This window comes from Lonchura striata, chromosome 14 (genome assembly GCF_046129695.1).
Source record: "Lonchura striata isolate bLonStr1 chromosome 14, bLonStr1.mat, whole genome shotgun sequence".
NCBI classification, from domain to species: Eukaryota; Metazoa; Chordata; class Aves; order Passeriformes; family Estrildidae; genus Lonchura; species Lonchura striata.
In genome coordinates this window covers 10120613-10136910 of record NC_134616.1, presented here as the reverse complement: position 1 = coordinate 10136910, position 16298 = coordinate 10120613, and the positions used below count along the sequence as shown (strand labels likewise).

The following is a 16298-nucleotide window of genomic DNA, read 5'->3' as shown; positions in this document are numbered from 1 at the left end:
CTACATCTGCACTTGATATTGATCATAAAAATAGATGTAGGATTTCCAATTATGCTTTGTAAAATCATGTTCAGGAGACATTCTGGATGTCTGGTTTTGACAGGATAATCTGGAGTGCAGATAGGTATCCTGAGAAAAGCTTTTATATAGCCAGGTGAGAGAAACTGGAGTATGTTTCATCCTTGAAGTGAGGAAGTTCAGGTGCTTCCACCCTGAAGTAAAGTTAGTTTGCAGTGCTGCCAACAAAGCACCAGCTCTGTCTCAGTGCAGATAGCTCCAAAGCATTTGCAATCTTGCCCCCAGTTATTTCAGAGCCCGTCAGGGTTGAATTTTGGGTCCTGATGTAACTGGCAAGTTTAACCATAACTTGGAGCTTATCATATTTCGGTAGAGCCACAGAATTAGTCTTTGCAGAAATATGATTCAATAAACTGATGTCTCTGGTGGCAGGGCTTTAAGCTGAAGAGGATTCTGTACTTTGGTGAACTGGTGTCGCTGTCCCCCTCCCAAAGGAGGCAAGTGCTAAAAGGGAAGTCTTCCCCTCAGCCCTGACAGGGCAGCAAGCTCAAATACTGCAGGGCTTATGTTATTTGGGTCTGTAGCAGGGCATGTCCTCAAGCAGTCTTTTTTCCCTAAAAATGTTGCAAAATAACAGGAACACAGATGAAGCAGGTAAGAGGCAGGCAGGGTGGTGACAAAGTGGTTTAATATGTCCATATTCATGATATTTCCACTGACCTATTGGGCTGAATACACAGTGTATTTCAATATGATTTATAGTTGCTAATTCCATTACCCATAGATCCCTTTCAGAAAGCCCTCACAGCTAATGAATTTAATAACACAAGGGCCAAAACTTGAATATTTTTCACCACCAAAACCATCAATAACTGCAGAAACATTAATTTTTACAGCCATGACTGCTTGCAACCTATTTTACCAATCATAAACTGCTCTTTAATCAAAATCTGTTGACCTCTAAGGTCATCAGAAATTTGCTGCCAGGCTACTTGTGAGTGCCTGTCTTTTGCAAACCTAGATGATAGGCTTACTCTGTAAGCTATAATCTCTCCCACTTTGTTCAGAGTTTTAGAATAGTGATTGTACTATCCCCTGTGAGTTCCCACTGATAGAAGTTACAACTCGTGATATTGACTGAACCCACCACTTTTAAGTAATGGCAGGAATTACACATTCTCCTGAAAACACCGCCTTTAAGCTGGCTGGGAGCTGTCAATCTTCACTCTGTCCTTTGAATGCTGTGTGATGTTAATTGTACCAGCCGCTGCTTGATCTGCTAAACAAACCACTGGAAGCCTGAGCTGGTTGTTTAGGCTGTTTCCCTCAGACTCCATCAGAACTGGAGTGCTGCTTTTCTTCTCCCTTCACATTTTGTCCTTGACCTCTGTGACTCAACCACCAAGGGGCCTGGCTTGTGTTGACAAAGACTCCAGTGATTTAAGAGAGTCCTGTCTCAGCTGGATGGGTTTTAAAATCTGGCAGATGTACCACCTGCAATGAAGGAGAGGGAAGGGATTGAGTAGTAGTTTAATTGCAGATTTTTCAAATTAATTGACATAAATGTGAGCATTTCACATAAATGGAATGTTTTCCACATAAATATTATACATAGAGCACATTAGTATTTAGCAGCTATGTGAAGAAGTACCATAGAACAAAGCTGTAATTCAGGCAGTTCAGTAGAATAAAAGCACCTCAGGAACTGTTGCTCTTCATTCCCCTCTGGCAATGTTAATTTTATATGAACACACATTGGCATGTTTGTATTGTCAGGTGCTTCTGCATGATAACATTTAAACCTTGCATCTCACCCAGAGTACGCAGCATTATAACCTGAAACATGTTTCAGGTTACAAACTGCAACACAGAGAGGGACATTTTAGAGTGCAATGTTTATGACCAAAATTATTCTACTTCAGCAGTCAGGCTCCCAAGTTAAAACACTGAGTGATGGAGTTAATTAAGGAGGAGTAGTGCTGTTGTAGCTCTAATGCTGTACATATATAAGTGCCTCTGAAGTGAGGCAGAGTTTGTCAGGAAAGGTAATGTCTTTCAATGCACCAGCTGATACAGCTGCAGAGAAGAAGAATTAGCTTTGGGCCCAGAAGCCCTTCTTTTGGCTTGAGTATATTAACATTTCTGTCATCAGAAAAAGCAGAAACATTCTCCCACACACACCTTAAAACATGAGTATATCAGTCTTATTTCAAGAATTGTGCCAAGTAAAACTGACAAGTATACAGTACAAAGACAACAGAGGCCAGAATTTTTTGAGTCGTGAAATACAGCATATTATTAAATACATCCTATCCAGAAAGTTGGAAAAGGTGGCCATGTGATAGTTCCCTAGAGAGAAATCACTGCCTTTCCTTCTCTAATGACTTTTAACCTCCATTCTTTTGCCTGACAAATTTCTCCCACATCTTTCTGCAGCTGAGTCAAGAAATAGTTTTCTGCACAGACCCTTTTGAGACACATAAAAATTATTTTTGAAAACTCTAAGATCTCTAGTATTTTTTCACTTTTGTCATGCCACTAATGGAAGGTTACCAGAAATGGAGCTCAGCAGTGTTACGATCCTGATGTGCAGTGATAATGGAAAATTACTGGCACGTGCAGAAGTCTTGAATATGAAAATTCCTTATGCTCACCATTGCTAAGGGTTTTGTGGCACTAACACTTGAGATCATATGCAGGTAATAAGGTCCACTTATATTATTTGACATGTGAAGATTTTCTAGTAGACAGTTATAGGGCATTTTTTAGAAATTAATTGAAAGTGTAAATTAAAATATGGGAAAATCCCAGGTTCATGTTAGTCTACCTAAAAAAATATGGACTCCATAAGGAATTTTAGGCAAGTGTAGTTTTATACTATTAGAGACTGTTAATCAGAATTAAAGAAGTATAAAAATGCATTTCTGTAAAAACAAGAATGTTTTACAGAAAGATATGCTGGTGGTGATCCCATCATTCCTTTTTCCTCTGGTGTTCAGAACTGAGTAATTACCTTTTTGTAAAGTTTCCTAGAATGAGATCCACTTTGAGTGTTTATAAAATATAGTTACATAGGTCTTACAGGACAAGTTTAGTTTTTAATGTAAAAACATTAAGAAAAGGTAGTGCTGCCATCGTAAGCAGTCCTTGCTGCTCCTGTAGACCTTGCAGAGCTTTCCAGTACATAAAGGTGTGGTAAGAGCATGAGAAGGACTTTTGACAAGGGCATGCAGTGATAGGAGGAATGGATTTAAACTGACAGAGAGCAGACTTACATCAGATATTGGAAAGAAATTCTTCCCTGTGAGGGTGGGGAGGCCCTGGCACAGGGTACCCAGAGCAGCTGTGGCTGCTCCTGGATCCCTGGAATTGTCCATAGCCAGGATGGATGGACCTTGGAGCAACCTGGGTGAGTGGAAGGTGTCCCTGTCCACAACAGGGGGTTTGAAACTAGATGATCTTTAGGTCCTTTCCAGCCCAAACCATTCTATATTTCTAAGCATGCTTAAAAAATAATCATAGAGTGGTTTGTAATTGAGCAGTAGTATACCCACAGAACTTTTAAATAAACTAAATTAAGCTCCCTGAACATATGTTGCTGTTTCGTTCATTAAATAATGGATTGCCAGCTAATGCACACTCTACTGAGACACATCCAATAAATTTAAAAAAAAATATCCAAACATACAAAAAAATAATAAATTCAGGAACTGAAAAAATTAAAATATTTCAAAAGCACTGCAGGTTAGATGCAAACCTTTTATGGTTCATTACATTTTAGTATACTCTCTCTGATATACTTCACCTAATAACAATACAGGCTATTGTAGCCTTGTCAGTAAATGATAAAACAGTTCAATTACCCTGTCTTTTATATGGATCCAAAAAATATGGTAAAGTATACTTCAGAACTGTTAGGAAAATAGTTCTGCCAAGGCTTGGCTAATTTTCAAAACTAACTTTAAATTATGTGCTAACTAGTTGATTAAGCTGTTTATTTTGTTTTTGCCAGTCTGTAAAGCAATTTAGCTACATGTTTATGATTACAAAGACATTTTAGGCTGACTCTTAAGGAAAATGAGTTTATGTTAGAAGAAATATTCAGGGGATAAAAATAATCCCTCCCTTCAAATTTCAGAGGAAAGAGAGAAAGTAGGACTCCTTCAAGCTAGCAGAATTTCAAGGCAAGATTTTCCTGTTTCCTCCTGCCATCCCTACTGCAGTTTCTCTTGGTGTGAGTGCATGAAGATTGCAAAGTGCCTCAAAGCAGAAGAGCGAATTAAATTAACACTTACTGTGTTATCCTTGTTATTGAATAATGAAAGGAAAATCCCTAAAAATAAATTTGTATTTTTAAAAAGCAACAGGTAGAAAGAAGTTTGGGTAGAATTTGTGAAGTGAAATGTGCAAGTTGGAGTAAAAGAAATCGCTAGAACATTGTCTGGATCTTTTCAGGAAACTTCACTGTTTTAGATGTGCTCTGCTGAAAGGAGATGACTATTTTTAAAAAACTACTTCTCAGGGGAAATTATTTAGAAATTTTTTAAACAGTCTTTTTTGTCTGTAAAAAAATGAGCTAAATGCAGACAAGAAGGCCAGTGATTAAGATGAACAGAACAATTTCTGGTTTGGCTACTCCTCAGGTGGAAATCTGATTTGAAGCAATTATTCCAAGTTTAAAGTTTGAGCTGAAATAATGTTATATAGCTACATTTTTAGATTAATGGAAATTTCTATCACATCAATGAAGACAATGAAAACAAATAAGTCTGTCTTCGCATGTCATACATAAATGTTTTAATGTACAAGAATTAAAAGCTATGAACATTATTAACAGCCATTAAAATAAAAGCAGCAGTTGTTAGAGATAGCATTAGATAAGCCAATTCCTATATCAGTCTCATACATTTTGGAAGTTTGTTGGCTTTAGACAAATTATCTTGCAGAATATCCCCTTTTAGGTATTTAAATTATTTTGCAGTAAGTTATTTTATATAGTCTGCTGTTTATTTAGAGTCCTGAAGAATCCTAAGTGTGCATATTTAGATTTAATGCTACTTTATATCCCAAGCAATATTTTTTGTGTTATAAAAATAACGAGATATAGACTTAGTTTCAAGCAAAATAAAACCAACTCTGCCAAATAAGAAAGTCTGTAAAAACTAATTGGAAATTTGGGCTGATTCTCAGCCTAATGAGTTTGCAGTGCTTCAGTGAAATGAGGGTCTGATGAAGACTTTTTAAATCACCAAAATAATCAGGCTCCAATGTGAGGTTTTCTGTGATGCCAGTAGCTAGATGAAAGGGTGACAAGTGTGATAATTAAAAAGGAATCCCCCCAGGAAATCTGATGTGTTGATGTATTGTGATAAATTGCACTGGGAGATATAAGGTATCCTATGAGCCAGAGAGACTTTATGGTTCAAAAGCAGAACTAATCTATTGTATGGAACAAACTAAACTCTGTCAGACAATTGGGGGCCATTGACAGGATAGGGACAGGGTAGATAAAAGGGGAAGGGAACTAAAAGTTGTGTTGCCATGTAGAGTATACAGGTTTTTTTCCCAAATACCTAGAGAAGCAGTCACCTTAGCTGCTCAGCATTTACTGCACAGATCTTGATGTACCTTGTAGAGTCTAACTATGCGTCCTGGCAAAAATCAGCATTTTTCTAACAGGACAGTGGCTCAACCATTGAAATGGCATGTCATGCAAATTATAGGTTGTATAATAATCCTGTAATTTTTCTGTAGAGTGGATTTACAATTGATACCTTAAGTAAGGAAATGTAATTGATCAAATACATAAGAATGCTGGACATCAAATATGTGCAAAATCTGGGTAGCTTTCAATTCTTAAATAGCGGGATACAGGATTTACCTAGATTAATTATTATATGAAAGTGCCTTAGCAGATTATTTTGGAACCCTGGACTGTTGACTCTGGTGATTTAATTTACTGAGGTCTCCAGTTTTCTAATATGCTTAGAACTGCTTTTCTATGCAAACTGCTTTTTTTTATGCAAACGAATATTACAGCATAAACCTTACTGCAACTGTAAGAATCCTGCCTTGATAAAAGATCAATGAAATTAAAAGGATTAAGCCTGGGCCAAATCTGTGACAGCTTTGCTTACCACAGCATTGAAAAGCTTATGTGGAGCACTAAACAACCTTGTTTCTCCAGCTGGGGTAAATTGGGACTGTCACAGAGAAAAAGGTGCTTTTTTTTTCCACAAGCTATTCCAGGAAAGGAGGGAATACGCTTTCATCTTTCGCCTTGAAGACACATCATGTCATAATATAAAGAAAGTATGTGTTGTAAATGGATGACAACAGTTCCTTGCAGGGAATTTTTGCAGGTTCATCAGAGCTTTGCTCCAGCTGGATATCTGCAAATTTAACTGGACATCTGCTAAGGTAAAAGGGAGAGTGAGGGTGAGTACAGAAATGGGATAAAGCCATGTTAGACACTGAGGTGAAGTAGCTGGAGGAGTTTCAGGTTAACAAGTTCACAGATTACTCAATCTGGCAGCAATTTTTACCACTATCTTCTTTACAAAGTGTTTGCTCTTGTTCATAGCTGTGTATCTGGCTGTAGTCAGATTCTTTGGAGACTTGAAGAAGTAGAGAAATAAAGCTTTTGTTGTTCCTTGAATGTACCATTGCACCCTTTTTGTGTCTTTGTTGTCCTTTGCAGGAGGATTGAAGCTCAGTGGCTCAGGCTGAGCTTGAGCTGTGTGGCAGCATTTGTTAGCACAGGACAGGAGCCTGTGCAGGTACAACATCCCCTTGGGGTACTGGGGGGCAGCCTGAGGGTCCCTTAGGGCAGTGGCAGCGCAGGGAGCAGGGCCTTGGGTACCCACCACAGGCACTCTGTCTCCTTCTCAGACTGGTCCAGTGGCTGGGAGCTCCCTGCCAGCTCATCTGCCTTTAGCTGCCATAAAACTTTTTCTCTGGGTGTCTGGATGATTAGTGCTTCAGAGACCTTTTCTCAGCTCTCATTTAGCAAATTCAGTAACAGACTCCAGAAATGTGTTAACATTATTTTAGGAAAGATGTTTTTTAAGGGGTAGGATTTACTCCATTATTTTCTCTCTCAAATTGAAGTGCAAGACTAATTTTTATACTGTCTATTTCTTTCACAGATGTTTTAAATGAAAATTATACCTTGTGAAATCAGTTGGTATCTGTGATGCCATTCAGTGTCAATTTATTTCTTTACCTTCATCCTCAAAAATTCCTGACAAATTAGGTCAATATTACATCGCCTTCTTTTTTTTTTCATTTTGGTTTGGTTTGTTTGTTTTCCTGTTGTTGAATTGCAGTGCTGTAGGGTGTGTCTGCATCTGATAGTTTCTGTTTCAGTAGACTATTATATTTTAAAATTCTTTCAAATATTGCAGCAACATTTACAGGAAACAGGGTAAAGAACATTATAAAGCACAATGCTTTATTCCCAATAATAATTGTATTGCAGGATCACTGAATGTTTTGGGTTGGAAGGGACCAACCCGTGTTGTGGTCAGGGACACCTTCACTTGACCAGGTTGCTCCAAGCGCTGTCCAACCTGGCCTGGAACTCTTCCAGGCATGGGTCAGGCACAGCTTCTCTGGGCAGCCTGTTCAGTGCTTCACCACCCTTACAACAAAGATTTACTTTCTAATACCTCATGTCAATCCGTCCTCCTTCAGTTTAAGACTTCAGTCTCCCCTTTCCTTTTTTTAATTACGATGAACATAAATGAACCACCAACTGCAAAACAACATCTAAAGACAGTCTTGATCTTTCTAAAGTAATAACCCGCCGTGTGTTTGGTTGTCTTTTCCTTGCTGTTTCAGACATGCCTGGTAGCCCTCACAACCAGTTCACCTTCAGGCCGCTGCCGCCGCCGCCTCCCCCGCCGCACGCCTGCACCTGTGCCAGGAAGCCGCCTCCCTCGGCCGACTCGCTGCAGAGGAGATCCATGACCACGCGCAGCCAGCCCAGCCCTGCTGCCCCCACGCCCCCCACCAGCACGCAGGATTCGGTGCACCTCCATAACAGCTGGGTCTTGAACAGCAACATCCCGCTGGAAACCAGGTACGGACCGCGGCTGCGCGCGGAGATCTCCCATGTCGCGGGGAGAAGAAATGAGATGGGGACGAGGCCTGGCATGGACACAAGTGATGGGCAAGTCTGGCGTTCAGGACATGCTGATGTGTTTGGCTTTGAGGCCATCTCAAGTAGCCACGTGAGGCCGTATTTGCTTGATTCATTTAGGTCAAAAATACTCAAAAAAGCACATTACGCAAAGATCGCAGTTACTTTAATGTGTGTAGGTTACACTGGCATTTTATGGTTGTGGTCAGGATATGGGCTGGTGTGTTTGTCCTGCCCTCCCACATTCTCTCAGGACCATTTTGTAGCCAGCAAATAGAAGTTTGGTTTAATCAGTGTACTTTGGTGCTTCTGGAGTCACACAGAGTCAGGAATGTATGGGGTTTGAAGGGACCTTTGGAGATCATCTAGTCAGGCTGTAGCTTTTCTGTGGATAGAGAAAAGAACAGAAAATAATACTAAAATAATATTTTCCTCAATATGTATTTAATACTTTGTTGCATATATAGCCAAATATAATTTTATAATCATTTGGCAATGGAGAAATGATACCAAGATAGATATTGGGCATGGCAAGGCTTACCTCTGGGAGCTGGAAAGGGAGGGTGCAAATTCAGGATCATTCACAATTTATGCAAATTATCTACTTTGAAAAACAATTGAGAGCAAACACATTCTGTATTCAGGCAACTTACTTTTCAATACCCAAAGCTCTGGACAATCTTCTCTGACTTTTTGGCTATAATAAGCTTTTTTTTCATCTGTTCCTGATAAGTATTAGCTAATTTGATTGCTTTCAACTACCGCTGTGTTTGCTGACTTGATTTTTAAAACAAGATCTTAATTTTCAGTCTTCTTCCTCCTCATTGTCAACAGAGCACCAGGAGGTTTTAACTAGGGTTTCCTTTGGGTTTTGCCATTTTAAAGCACGTAAAGGGCAAGAGTTTGTGACAGTTGTGTCTGATGAAACAGATAAATTTCTGACATCCACCTAATTGGATCCAGAAAATATAAAGTATTATGCACAGAAATGTTTGGGGGATTTTTAACACATATATCTGAGGCCCAGTTATCACAATTAATCACCGAAACCTAGATTTTGTTCTTTTATAACAAGGTTGGTTTTATTTTATTACAAAAATTAATCTTAATTTATGTCTTTAAACACTTGACTGCTGCTCATCAGAAGTGTCAGGTTTTAGTTCTGCTATTAAGTTGGGATTGAAGAACATGCCAATTCATTCTGAAATACAACTTTCCTTATTTGTCCTAAGGACAAACCTCAAAAAGACTCAAGGAGGATGGAAACTTTTCTGCAAAAGTGAACGTAAACTGCTTTAGTTCAGCTGATCCATCTGGAGCTAGAAGCTTCTGCTTACACAGTCTTTATAAAGATAAATCTCTGCTGTTTCTGGTGTAACAAGCCTATATATCTATCTATACTTTATGCTGCAAGAAGGATGATCTCTGGGTGTCCTGTCCCATGAACTTTTGGTTTATTTCAATTAAAAGTCAGGTAGATCTTTTTAAGGCTCTACATCCTTGTTCAGTACATTTCCATCAGACTTCATTGGGTTCAGTACTTTACAATTTATTTTTCTTTTGAGTTTGGTTTCCATTTTCTGGTTTCATACCATTTTTTGCAAATTTGAAGCTTCTTTTAAAGGACAAATACCGAGATATATAGCTATATCTATAATTATATAAAGGGCTGTGCAGTGAAGTAGGAATTCAGACTGGAAAACATCCTTTGGGCTACACATTAGTCATTCAGAGAGCCTGGGAATTTTCCATGTTCTGACCCTTCAGTGGTTGTTTCAGCCGATTTCATGCCCCCACTGGTCACTCCCAGAAGCCTTTCATGAAGCTGGCTGAAAGGTTGGATAATCCATAAGGAAAACCTGTGAGTCTGTTTGCCAGGATGTATCTGCAGTTTGTTGCAGACAAGTGCTGTAGCAGGGGAACACTGTAATAAGAAACATTTGTGACCACCACTTTCCAGAAGTCTACAGTGCACAGTACAGCCTTAGAGAAAATGAAGGGTTTGCAGCTTATTTTCCCTTCCTTTACCACGGAATGATTCTGCTAGAATTGAACTGGTGCTTTGACCTAATATCTGGATTCCCTTGCCTTCCTTCTCCATCAATGTTTAGCTGTCCATTAAAAATAATCCTACAAAATAAAGAGAAATATTTCAAATATATGTTTCTGTGCCAAATCTTTAATAATACCAAGTCTAGCTAATATCTACATACCTAAGAGATCTAAGCAGATTTTTTTTGTTGTTAAATATGGAACATTTACAATCAAAAAGAAGACTTAGGCAGTAATGTATTCCCTGCTGTAACAACTATGCAAAAATCAGAATACACATGTTCAGCTTTTCTTCCAACTGTATCTCCTGTTAATCCATAAACAGAACATATGTTTGATGCTATGTCTACTGCCATGAAATATTAGAGAATTTTCAGACAGGAAAGGATTTCCTAGATCTAATCATGTGACTGTAAAACCTATTCACTCTGGACAGACAGAAATGAAGCAAGTCTGCTCATAATATGTCATATTAATGTGTCATATTTATGTAGAAGAAAATTCTCTAGTTCTGAAAATTTTTTCAATACTCAAACATGTACTCTTACATAGTTAGAGTCTGAAACCCTAGATTAGATGGTAAAGGGCTGCAGTGAAGACGTACTGTGGGGTATGTGTTTGAAAGTTTTCTTGTACAGTAAAACCTGGTTACATTTTTATAGAAAAGGGCAAATCAGAAATTTTATTTTGTGCTTCATCTAGAGGTGTTACATGCACTAATCTGCAAAGTAGTTTTGTCAAGATCTAACTTACTAATGCAACTGTTTAATGATGAGACTGACTTGGAAAGATGAAATTATTTGTTCAAATTCACACTAAAAGCTAAAATTAAAGTCTGTCTGTGTGTCGTTGCCAAGGCCAGTTCCCTAACTCTGGCAGTTATTCTGATTATAAGCAACCCAAATAAAAATAAGAATTAAGAATGGCTTTAGAACTCCAGAGGACATGTTATAGAGCACCTGCTGCTGAGGGAATTGGAGAAGAGCTGTACCTGTAGGAGTGTAGCAGCTCAAACTGCAGCCCTCAGCGCTGTAATGTGCCCAGAGATGCAAATGCAGTCTCCATCTATGTATGCACACACAGTTCGGGAAAAATAAACATGGCCATTATTAAAATTTCTCATGAACATGCAGTAATTTCATTGTCACACAGATAAATAAATTTTAGGCATTGCCAGACAAAGACTGCAAGGGTCTCTCACACCACATAAAAACATGGGAAACATTGATTTTCTTTCTTAGGATAATATTATTGGGCTCTCACAAAAATTGGTTTTTTCCCTCTCCCCCACAATAAAGTACTTGCAGCCCATTGCCTATTCCCTTCCTTTCCACTAAAATAATTGTTTTTTCAGGGTTCATAGATACTTTAATGCTTCAAATCTTGTGATTTACAGTGTAATACATTGTCATTATCTCCAACAGCCCCATCTGAACATAACTTACTACTTTTTATGGAGTAAGTATTAAGCCCTGGTAACTTGAAGGAATGTTTTTCATTTTCTCCATGCCTTTCTAGTTAACTCAGTATTTGTTTCCATATCTTGCTTTCTTAGTTTGGTTTTTTTTCCTGCTGTTTGCTATTTATTTTCCCATTTCAGACAAATCCCCAAAGAAGTAAAATCTAGATGTTAAGTAGGGATTTTTACCTGACATTTTTCTTATCATCCTTATAGTCTGTTACAGATCCCTCGTGGATAAACCATTGGTCACACTTATTTTGAGTTAAGTTTTGACATAGATTACCAAAGCATTAGAATTTTTAAGTTTTATGTCTAAATCTCAGAATTTAGCTGATTTTGATTTTGTTTCAAAGTGGAGTTTTTAGTCCTGTTTTGTGCGTCAGTATTTAATATATTTGCTTGTTCCTTCCTTTTTTAAATCAGATTTCTTCCTAGTTCCTCTAGCCCATTTAGCAGTGTTGGCAGTAAGGTTAATGCTGTGCTGAATGGACTGAAATCTCCCTTCACTGCACTGGCAATGAGCCAAGTCCTGTGGAAAAAGACAGCTTAATTTAAGCAATCTTATCACCATGGTAATAGCTCCTCTAAGGGGACAGTGAGGTACCAGACCATAAACCTGAGATTCAATTATCATTAATTTATATAAAACTTTGAAGTACTAGAATAATAAGTGGAGTATTTGGAGTTCAAGGCAGTTACTATTTTTAGTTACAATTCAGCAATATTTCAGAGCCCTAAAGTTTGATTATGTCTCTAAACACTTGAAAACTTTGAGAGTTTTGGAGTTCAAGAAGTGTATTTGAATCATCATACAGATGGAATCATTCCTTTCTGTGTTACATAGTTATTTAAGGTGTATAGGTAGGATTTTAGCTCCATTTGTTTTCCTGAAAATAACTTGGTTATATTTCTGTTTGGTGTAGGGGAGATGTTGACAACAAGCAAGAGATTTATTCTATATTATGGTTTATCTTTTTAAATCAACCTCATAATTATTTTCTCTCTTCAGAAAGTACAATAATAGCCTTTCAAATCACAGACACCTGTATATAGTCCCTTTCTGTGTAAGCTGGAATTTTAAAAGTAAAAATAATTAAATAAAACTGCATCTAGAAATTCACACTCAGTTTAGTGTGGGCTCTTGGAAGGTTTGATCTTTCTTCTTGGTCTCGGCATTTGAACATCTTGTGGAACTTGTGAATCTTGCCTCCAGTGCAGAGACTCAGAAAACAGTTTTCTGTGCCTTGATTTTTTTCCCAGTTCAAGGTTTCCATAGCAAACAGAGCAGCTTTTACAGCTCCCGAGGCAGACAGGTGTCAATGATCATAAGCCACCAAACAGGGAGACACTTTCTACTTGAACAATTCACTGGGAACTTGTTTGCAAATGGAGCCTACTCCTGAGTTAAATGATCAGATTTGGGCCTGTTCCAAGAATGAATGCAGGGGAGAGCTTCCTTTATGATCTTTTCTTCAAATTATGTTGGTCAGTATTTGCTATTATGACATTTCTCTTGTATTTTCTCATTTTCTACCTAATTAAGCAATAAATCAACACATATAGAGGCTGACCATATTAAAGACAGACACATGGCAAGGGTTTTAAATTCATTCTGAGTCCCATGTGTTTTCACTACACAGAAGAAAATATCTGAAAACATTAATCTTCTGAATTACAAAAGATAAATTGAAGACTAGCAATAGGACCATGAACTGAAAATAAAAGCTGTAAATATGACCTTAAATTTAATAATGCGAGAAGGAAGGTGTATTTTATGGAAATAAAAATATAAACATTTGTCAGCTGCAATGAAGTACAACTTTCATGTCAGCAAAAATGGCACTTGAGGGTCCTGGCTTGAGTAGTTTGAGATCCAGTCACTAAGGACAATAGGGCAATTTAAATTGTTCATGTACTCTATTGTATTTTTTGTGAAAAGCTCTGGTGTGGGCTTCCCTGGAATAGTAGGATAAAATTTCTGTAAGGGTTTTTTATAGAGGCCAAATATAGTAACATGAACAATCACGCTGCAGATACTCCTTGCTCATTATTTTAAGTAATGTGGTGGTATATAAAGGTGTTACTAAATGTAAAGCTATATTATGACTTTATGGCCACCAATGAGCAAGCAGCCTTTTAGCTTTCTATGAAGTAGTGTTTTCTTTTACAAAACCAGAAGTAGACTGAATCTAAATTTTGAAAGAAAACAATAAATACAGGTTAATACAAAGGGTCTAGGTTGTGAGAAGTGGTCAGAGACATGAAAACAATTCTTCTAAAAAAAAAAATCAGGTATGTATGTGTAATGTTACTGCCCAGTGTTACTGGCTAGCTATTTCTAGGTAAGCTGGGTTCAAAGACTAAATAGTATTTTTGTAGTTAATGTGATACATCTCTTGTCAGGTAAACTTTGTCTTATTCGTCACAGTAGCTGTACAGCTTGGATTAGACTATATGCATGTGAGTGTAGGTACTTGGAAGTAGACTGAAATGCTGGGAACAAAAGTCAGAATATGCATGAATATTCATAGAAGGAAATTGATGGCAAGGGAACTGAGGAACAGCTACTTCAGTTACTCATTCCTTTCTTTAAGTCGTGCTTCCAACTATACAATATAGGCAAGAAAATTACAATATTGGTTTTTTATCCTTCTTGATTCATGGTTTCAAAGTACTCTGCAAATACTATGTACTTTATATGACTTATATAAATATTTTTCCTATACTGTTTTTCATATTTTCCACAAAATAATCTTAAAATTTCTTGCGGAAGAAAAAGTAGACCTAGCCATGATTTATTCCTTCATTACATCACAAATTTCTGTGTGCATTGGTTTTACTCAGCTGCTGTTTGAGTTAAAGTGCTACAGCAAATTTTAAGCTACAGAAAAGCATTTTTGAGGATTACTGAATTAATGTAGAGATGTCACCATGTATCAGAGTAACAAAGCCCATACTGGTATATAGAAGAGTAATTTATATCCTCAGTGTGATAATTTTTGTTTTATTTTTTGTCATTAAATAGCAAATGAAACCAGAAAGCAGTTGTATTTTGGACAACAGTTTCATTATAGAAGCTGCTCTTGACTGATTTTGGCACCATCCTATATATATATAATTATTATCTCAGACTTCTGCCAGACTTGAAAGTTTAGTCACCTGGTTAGCAGGCCTAGCTTGGCTGCAGCAGCAGCAGACAAGTGAGCCACATCTCACCACTTGTTCAGTACTGGAGCAGAAAGAGAGGGACACAGATTCCTTTTACATCCTTTCACAGTGCTCAGTTTTTAGATGCCATGTAAAGAAAATATGAGTGAATAAAGGGAAACAATTCTATGTGAATTATTCAAAAAGCAAGTCCAGCTCAATGAGGAAATTTTAACAAAGTAGTTCTATTCCCAAAGACAAATCTCTGGATGGAAATCATGGGAAAATACAATTATAAAATCCATGGAAATCATGGAAAAATGCAATTACAAAATAAATTAGATAAGCAGTTTTCATGGCAATTTCTGTCTTCACCCATGACCTTTTTGTTCCCATAGTTCTTGTACACAAAAAGGTGAAACAAAGGCTATAAAATTATAGGTCAGTTCTATCTATAAGTATATTCAGATACAGTTTTCCTGGGTCATTTTTCAGGATGAGGGCATAGTGTATATATCTTGGTGATCAAGTGGGTGTCTTGGTTTATACATATATATATATATATATATATATATATATATGTAATAGTTGCCTTGGGTTTATACTGTATAGTTTGTTGAGAGCCATATGGGAGATTTATAAAAAATATATATTCTGACTATTATGTTAGTTTAGAAGCGCCCTCTTCTTTCCCCTCCCACTTTGAGTACAGAATAGAATGGATAGAAAACCAGGAGAGAATGAATTTCTGCTTTTTACTACTGTCACAGGAAATATTAAGTGACTTAAAATGGTCTGGTACCAATGTCATCTTGTTAGTGTTTGCCAAAGTAAATGGGAAACTGTATCAGTTCCAAATCCCTTTTGGCTACCATCTCTGTATATTTTCTGGCTATGCCAAAAAACACAATCCTTTTTCTGTTTCATCTGCTATGCCTCTTGAAAATTTCCTTTGTGCTTCTGTTGACATCTAAAGGAATTACTTCAATTAAATATCAGTATAGATATACAATTATATACATTATATGCAGCTGTAAAACTTAGTTGAAAAAAAATTGAGCAGCTTAAATGATTGAACTGAAGTCTTCTTAGTTTTTCTATCACATTGATTTGCAGCAATTTGTAATGCTTTAGGTAACTACTTCTTGAATGTGACACATACACAGGTGCAAATGTATCCCTACTTGGTTTATCCAGGAGAAATGCAGACTTAATTTTTCGGCCCAATTATAGCAAGATTTGTGTTTCTAACTTAGTTGTTGGCTCCCTTTCAAGTGTGTTGTTATTTTTCATTTTTTCTTTTTACAAACTCATGATTTTTAATGGAAATGGAAGGAAAGCATGTTATAGGAACAAATGAAGGTCTCAGCCTCTCTGCTCAGCAGAGAGTTAATGCATAAAAAGTTACAGAAGTGATACCAAGCCCTTGACAAAGCTGAGGGACATTTCTACAATATCAGGATATAAAAATATTTT

General features: G+C 37.3%; 1 protein-coding gene across 14 annotated transcripts in view; it reads left to right on the top strand.

The window, feature by feature from the left end:
* Positions 1-16298, top strand: part of TENM1 (teneurin transmembrane protein 1) — a 794184-nt gene that overhangs the window by 631636 nt on the left and 146250 nt on the right. For all 14 annotated transcript variants that reach the window (XM_077786535.1, XM_077786536.1, XM_077786540.1 and 11 more), the window contains one exon: positions 7861-8101. In XM_077786535.1, coding sequence (XP_077642661.1) covers positions 7861-8101 — 241 coding nt within the window. The remainder of the gene's footprint in view (positions 1-7860; positions 8102-16298) is intronic.